The sequence below is a fragment of the Pelophylax lessonae genome (genome assembly GCF_965119305.1).
Source record: "Pelophylax lessonae genome assembly, chromosome: 2".
In the NCBI taxonomy this organism is placed as follows: Eukaryota; Metazoa; Chordata; class Amphibia; order Anura; family Ranidae; genus Pelophylax; species Pelophylax lessonae.
The window spans coordinates 129,987,575-129,995,615 of NC_138769.1; the positions used below are offsets into that span (position 1 = coordinate 129,987,575).

The window sequence follows — 8,041 nt, forward strand, 5'->3', positions numbered from 1 at the left end:
TCTTCTAAATTTATTCCCCATAGGAATGCACTGCAAGATGCCTTTGCTTAATATGTTCCTAAAGCATTCCCATTTTTCCTCTGTGGTCAGTGATCCCAGGGTTTGGTCCCAGTTTACCCTTTTCATCAATGAGTACAATTTTGGAAAGTTTGCCCGTCTGAAGTTTAGGGTTCTTATGTTCCCCACTTGCCTTTTTATATTGTTATTTATACTAAATGTGATCATCCTGTGATCGCTAGAGCCCAGGTTGTCCTGGACTCCTACCTCCGAGATTATGTCTGGGTCATTAGTGATCAATAGATCCAGGATTGCGTTTTCTCTGGTAGGGGCATCCACCAATTGTGACATGTAGTTGTCCTGTAAGGTTTCCGTGAATAGACGGGCCTTATGTGAGTGTTCAGTCCCCTCTTCCCAGTCAATGTCGGGATAATTGAAGTCCCCCAATACGATGACTGATCCCAGTTTTGCCACTTTACCCATTAGTGCTAAAAATTCCTGCTCTACCTCCTCCCCTTGGTTAGGTGGCCTATAGCAAACCCCCACAATTACTTTCCCCTTTTCTCCTTCCCTAAGGAGTTCTACCCACACAGATTCTAAATCCATGCTCATCCCATCCGTAATGTCACTCCTTTCTAGCACCTTTAGATTGTTCTTGACATAGAGACATACCCCTCCCCCTCTTTTTCCTACCCTGTCCTTCCGGTACACCGAATACCCTTGGATATTGGCCAGCCAGTCATGTGAGGGGTCGAACCAAGTTTCTGTTATTCCCACAAGGTCTATGTCCTCCTCATGTACTAACATTTCCAATTCTTCCATTTTATTAGCTAGGCTCCTGGCATTAGCATATACCCCTCTTAGTTTTACGGAAGTTAAACGTGATTGGCGGTTATGTTTATTTCTGTTTGGTCTGCGGTTTTCCCGCACAGACCTGCCAATTGACGTTGTCGACCTACTGTCGCTGCTGACACTACAGCTGCCTTCAGTCCTCTGCTCCCTCCTGACTGATTCTACTTCTGAGCCCTCCCCCCCGTCTCCTAGTTTAAAAGCTCCTCCAACTTGGTGGCCATCTTTCTCCCCAAAAGAGCTGTACCGCCCCCATTAAGGTGCAGCCCATACTTACTAAAGAGCCGGTAGCCGACTGAGAAGTCAGCCCAGTTCTCCAGGAACCCAAACCCCTCCTTCCTACACCAATTCCTCAGCCACTTGTTAACTTCCCTAATCTCCTTCTGCCTCTCCTGTGTTGCCTCGAGGTACAGGCAGTATTTCAGAGAAAACCACCTTGGAGGTCCTTTTCCTCAATCTATTACCTAAGTCCCTGAAATCGTTCTTAAGGATCCTCCACCTACCTTTAACTTTGTCATTAGTGCCCACATGCACCATGACCGCTGGGTCATCCCCAGCCCCCCACATCAATCTGTCTGCCAGATCTGCGATGTGCCGAACTCGGGCGCCCGGTAAACAACAAACTGTTCGGTTCACGAGATCTTTTTTACAGATTGCCCTCTCTGTCCTCTTGATAATTGAGTCCCCAACTACCACAACCTTTCTAACCTTTCCTGAGTTACGGCCCCCCTTCTTCCTGGAGCCGTCCCTCCCCTGGCAGCTGGGGGAGGGTGCATGCTCCAGCTCTGCCACCCCTGAGTTGATATCCCCCTCAACCTGCAACTCGGCAAACATGTTAGGGTGTAACAACTCAGGACTGGCCTCCCTGACGCTCCTCCCCCTAACAGTCACCCAGCTGCGTGCCTCTGCTGCTTGTGTCTCCTCCATTCCTCCCTCCTCTATGCTGGCCCCTGCCAGCGCCTGATGGGTAATGTCCAAGCTCCTTTCCAGGTTGTAGATGCCACGCAGTCTTGTCACTGTGTTCTCTAGATCCACGATGTGGGCTTCCAGAGCAACAAGTCGCTCACATCTTGCACAGCAGTATTCGTCCTCGATTTGTTCATCAAGAAACTCATACATGCCGCAAGAAGTGCACTGAGTGGCATCCGCAATCCTGTCGGACATTATTACCCACTACTCTATGGGGATATATTAACGACCTGCTCTTCCTTACCTACACTACCTCTGTCTCCCCTGGTACTAAACCTGGGGTCCTCACCAGTCGCTAATATACTAAGCAGTCACTAGATACACACCCTGCCGTCACTTGCGTAACAATGCCACTCTCATCTGCACCCGGCACACAGATTGTCCAGCTTGCGGGACCACAATTTTAGATGCCAGCAGACTGAGAGCGATTGTCACCGGGCCAATTAAGCAATTAACCCTTTCTCTGCCACCACCTCTACGTTATAATGAACCCAGAGGACGCTCCTAATTTTAGAAATACCAATTATGACTTTAGAATAACCATCTGTAACACACACTGTCACCTCAGACAAGAATGTTCAGATGGGTTATCCTAAACAGTAGCGCTCTTTCAGGAGGCAGGTTCTTTTGGGTCAGTTTGTGTTTAAGAGCTTAGAGACAAAGTTAACACTTTTCAAAATAAGGTTTAATTATAAGAAAGGTGAAGATTGGTGCCCATTAAAAATATTTACAGAAAAATGGGTTACAAAGAAATAGAGACACAATACAACAATTTAGAAATATGAAGATAAAGAGTGACTATACTTGCATTTAAAAAGTCCTGGTATTATCAGAGTTCCAAAAACTGAACATGCGATTGGTCCTTCTCTTAAAGCGATGTTATTTCTTGGATGGTAGAATGAAGACTGACTGCTCTATCAGTTCCTGTCTTTTTCTCTGAGTTCAAAAGGGGTGGTGACGGACACCCCTGACCAATTACAATCAGAGTGGCAAAAGGGCTGTCCAGGGGTTTATGACTATTTCGAATGTACTTTTGTGGACAGAGTCATACCACTCTTAATATCTTGTAAGGGTTACATTCTTGAAACTGATATTTTATAACTAAGCATGTCATTTGCTTTCAAACAATATCAAACATGAATATCTTTTATCACAGAGGGGATAACTTATCGCTCGTTTCAATTTCCTGTATTACAGTGTGACCATGTGTGGTCATGTTACGATCAGTGTGTTATGCGACATTCAAATATCTACTTTTTGTTAATATGTTATGTTCAGGTAAACAGTTATGACTTGGATATGGATTGTGAGATTTAAGTGTTACTTTTTATTTACAACTTGGCTGGGGGGGGGGGGGGGATTCCACACAGCCTATTGTGGACATCTGTTCTCAGATAAGATTTTACGACCTGGCCGGTCAGGATGGGGGTTTGCGATAAGCTCTGCTTTACGACCTCCTGCTGTGGTCTTGGAGACAGAACGTCTGCTAGAATGTGCAGATAAAGCTTGGTTTGAGTTTGCACACTGATTAGCGAAAGGTGGGGGCTACTTTCGCTCAAGGAGCCTGGGTCACTAAACAAAATGGATGCCGAGAAAACAAGATGGTGTCTGAACGCTCGACACCATTACAGGTGCCAATTAAGAATGAGTGTGATAAAAATGGGTTATGTCCTATTTTCTACATGCTGTGTTGACAGCTCCATTGAAAAGGAGAATGCTGCCCTAAATGTATGCTAATGTGTGACACACTGGGCTTTAATGCAACACACAAATGTAAATGGGCCATATCAGTCTGTTGCATTTTACTGAAGGTTGTAATTTGATATCTAATTTTTTTTTTCTGCTCCGTTACGCATATATTTTTGCATATGTCTTCTGTTAATTTTATAGAGGGAAATTTTGGAAGGAAATCTCACTCGCTCAGAGGCAGAAGTAAAGAAGCTTGATGACATTATTGAAAAAATAAGAAAGGTAATATTGCAAGATAGTTTTAGGTAAAAAGCCTTGGCTGTGACAGTCATCTCTTTACTGAAAAGCTTTCATTACTACAAAACCATTGTGAAGTTCTTTACGTTATGTACTATAAAATAGTCAGTCCAACCCAAGCCCAGTATATCAGTTTTTGGTCCTCTGCAAATAAGGGTTACTCTTCTGCTACTATGCTGCCTTGGTAACCAGTTTGCACTCATTTTTCTAAGTTTCTCTCTTAGTCACATGCCAATAAAGATGCCTTCTTAAAGCAAGTTCTTTACAGCTATGTTTTCATTCTTTCTGCAGGCTCTGCTTTCCATACCAAACATTGTAAACCAATGCGACACTCTGAGACAGTTGAAGGAGTTTCTCAGCTAGAACATCACCAGATTTTTTAATTCTGCAAGAAAAATATGAAGTTACAAAATATTAAACATTAAAAAATATGTACATTTGTTTATATTGTCAAATGTTTGTAAAGTTGTGTTCTAAATATTAAAGGAATTTGAGATGTGAATGCATATTCAGCTTTGCCATAGGAATGGGGAGAGTTGATGCTATCAGCTGACATAGAGCATATGCCCTTTCATTTTCTCTCTGGGTCTTCATACCTGCTATATTTATTGCCTTTCTGTGTGTAAAATCTTTGGTTTCTAAATTAAAAGTAGAACTAAAGATTTTTAAAAATGACCAGCATGTTTGCAGTTTTATGAACTATTACCTGTTAACATGTCAGCTGGCGTGCAATAGCAGGGCTGGTCTGAATGCTAAGTGCTGGAAGGCTTGTCTAAAACCCCCTATCGCAAGCTGGGTCAATTCTAGTGCCGTTCCACTCAGACACACTGCTCTCTACAGGAATCCTCTGCAGTCGGTATAAGCAGGTGAACACAAATTGTTTAACTTTTCTGGTGAATTTTTGTTTTCTTAGAAAGGGGGAGAAAGCGGCCCCCTAAACAAACACACACCCCTGTTCCCAAGCTGCCATTTTGAAAAGGTATATTATACTGGGTATGCGTGGGATGAACCGATAAAATGTTGAAACATTGCGTTAACCAGTTCCGGACCGCCCACCGTATATATACTGCGGCAGGGTGGCCCAGCTGCGCAAAATGATTTTTTGCACGCAATCTAGGGGGCACGCAGACTGCCAGAGCGCTGCTACCGTTGTGATTGGTCGCGATGACCGCCGGGACCCACCAATCGTTTGGAGGAAAGGCAGAACAGAACTGCGGTCTGCCTATGTAAACAAGGCAGCCCGTTGTTCTGTCAGGGAGTAAAAGAGAAGGTTATAGCATCTACAAACAAGGGGATAGATTTATGCAATTTTTATTTATTTATTTTTTTAACTAGTTATGGTGGCGATCAGCAATTTTTAGCAGAACTGTGACATTGCGGCAGACAAATCAGACACCTAACTGACACTTTTGACACATTTTGGGTACAAGTGACATTATTATAGTGATCAGTGCTTAAAAAATGCAATGTCCCTGTACTAATGACGCTGGCAGGGAAGGGGTTAACATCAGGGGCGATCAAAGGGTTAAGTGTGCTCCTAAGTTGTGCTTTCTAACTGTGTGGGGGATGCTTTGACTGGAGGAAGACAGGGATCCCTGTTTCTGCTTAGCAGAAACAAGATCTTGGTCTTCCCCTCTCACAGAATGGCGGTCTGACTTGTTTACATAGCCAGACCGCTGTTCTGCTTTTCCTGAGAATGATCGGCGGATCCCGGTTGACGTTGTGTCTGCTGGACCCACTGATTGGCTCACATTGTGTCCAATCACAGCGGGAGCAGGTCGCCGGTGGGTGGCGCGGGCTCCAGACCCACTGCACAAAATCGTGTACAGGTAACAGATTTCACGCAGGAGGGCTGCCCTGCGTTAGTATATCTGCGTGGGGCAGTCCTTAACCACTTGCCGACCGCCGCACGACTATATACTGCGGCATTCAGCCCCTCCTGGGCAAAGTGATGTACCGGTACGTCACTCCCCCACGATCCTGTAGGGGGCGAGCTCCCGCTTGTTCCCTGGAATCCCCGCGCGTGTGACCGGCGGCTCCGATGTCTGCCGGTCACTCGGGATCTCGTGCAGGAGAGGGAGAAAGGCAGACGGCTGATGTAAACACAGCTGTCTGTCATTCTCCCTGATGTAAGTACAGAGACTATACGATCCTGCTATGTAGGATCGTATGTCTCTGTGGTTACATCACAAGCCACGCCCCCCCCACCCACAGTTAGAATCACGCCCCTAGGGATACATTTAACCCACTGATCACCAATAAAGTTAACCCCTTTCCCTGCCAGTGTCATTTTTACAGTAACAGTGCATATTTATAGCACTGATTACTGTAGTAATGTCGCTGGTACTCCCAAAAGTGTCAAAAATGTCAGTCAGGGGTCCGATCTGTCCACCACAATGTCGCAGTCCCGCAAAAAAAAACGCAGATCGCCGCCATTACTAGTTAATAAAAATGACATAAATCTTTCCCGTAGTTAGTAAACGCGATAACTTTTGTGCAAACCAATCAAAGTACACTTATTGCGTTTTTTTTTTTTTTTTCACCAAAAAATATGTAGCAGAAAACAAATTGGCTTATAATGTAAAAAAATTTATATTTCTACATTTTTTTTTTTTGAGAATTTCATATAAAAAAAATATGAAAAATATTGTTTTTTTCAAAATTGTCGCTCTTTTTTTGTTTATAGCGCAAAAAGTAAAAATCGCACAGGTGATCAAATACCACCAAAAGAAAGCTCAATTTAATTTGGGTACAGTGTTGCACGACCGCGCAATTGTCCATTACAGTCACGCAGTGCCGAATCGCAAAATAGGGCCTGGTCTTTGAGCAGCCAAATCCTCCGGGGGTTAAGTGGTTAATGGGTAATATAAGCTATTTCTCTTTTCTAAGGAACAGTGTTCGGACTTATTAGACTACCAGCTACAAATCACTGTTAAAGAAGCAGTCTACATTGTTACAATAAAGCACAAAGTAAGGCCAATGAAGGGTCTTTACAAGACCCTTAACACTCTCCCAAATTAAATGTTAAAAGCAATTTTTTTAAAACTACTTTCTAACAACCTTCGTCATGTCATCATATGTACTGATGAGAATTTTTGTATGGCAATCTACTAGTGTATGGCCAACTTAATGTGGTAGTAAACCTTGCCCAAACAAAAAAAAAAACAAACTCCTCGTACTACACTCACCTTACCAGGTCTCTTAGGCTTCTTGAATGGCTGGATGCACACGGAGAGTCACATCACCATGGCACACAACAGGTGCTGTAAATGTGGTCCGAGCTATCAATGTGTGGTTCAGAATACATTACCGCTGACAGGCAGGGGAAACATTTATAACAGAAGAGACCACTAGGCTAAGGGAGTTGACTGCTGACGTCATATGGTAAATTCAGTGTTGAACTTGCCTTTTTTTTTTTTTCTCCAACCGTTCAGCTTAGCACCATCCAACTGCTGCTTCTTCTTTTAAAACACCTCATAGATTATCTGATCTTTGGTCATGGCCCTAGTTTTTTTGTAATGCGATACAAGTCTTTTCAAAGATGCACAGGGAGCAATCCTACTACAACAGTTGACCTCAGCCCAATGCTGACATACATATCAAGTTTTTACAGTAAAATTTTCATTTCTCTATCGTTCATTGACGGACGCAGTCCTCTGATGCATATCAGTAGGGTTATACTGCCTGGGGGTATACCCTCTCCATTCCTGCATAGAATGTCAGTTTTAATCTGCCTAGTCAGGAGTAAGGACCTAGTTCCTTGCTGGGATCTTTGGTTCTGGCATAAAAGTATTTCTTTATGTAGATTTTTATTAGCTAGCCTTTTTCTCCGGATTTTTTTTCCTGTGAGATCTACAAGCAACTATGCCGGATCTGGGCGACGGGCTGGATAATCTAGGTCCAGTGGACGGGGACTGGCCCCGCGAGTTAAACTTCTCGCAAGGTCGCACATGACAGGGTCTAGGCCTATGTCGCAGCGTTCCTATTTGGCCGACAGCCCCCCCACTTCGGCAGAGAGGGGTCCTGTCGGGAGATGATGCCCGCCTGTGTTCCTGGTATGGGGAGTAAGCGCCCCTTCCTGGGATGGTCAGGCCCTCACACTTCTGGGTTTCCCTCTGTCCTGGGTTGCAACCCCCCCTCTCCCTCCTCCACGTGGGGTACTGTTTGGGCTTACCTGAGGCTGGGACCTCGTTTGCAGGCCGCATGGGGGGTGCGCCGTCCATGGGGAGGGGGCCTCCTG

The 8,041-nt window shown here is 44.5% G+C and overlaps 1 protein-coding gene across 1 annotated transcript in view; it reads left to right on the plus strand.

Moving 5' to 3' along the window:
- SPAG5 (sperm associated antigen 5) overlaps positions 1-4,199 on the plus strand; it is a 374,185-nt gene extending 369,986 nt beyond the window's left edge. The window contains exons 24-25 of the mRNA XM_082245996.1: positions 3,706-3,786; positions 4,093-4,199. Coding sequence (XP_082102122.1) covers positions 3,706-3,786; positions 4,093-4,164 — 153 coding nt within the window. The 3' untranslated portion in view covers positions 4,165-4,199. The remainder of the gene's footprint in view (positions 1-3,705; positions 3,787-4,092) is intronic.
- Positions 4,200-8,041: the final 3,842 nt, after the last annotated feature.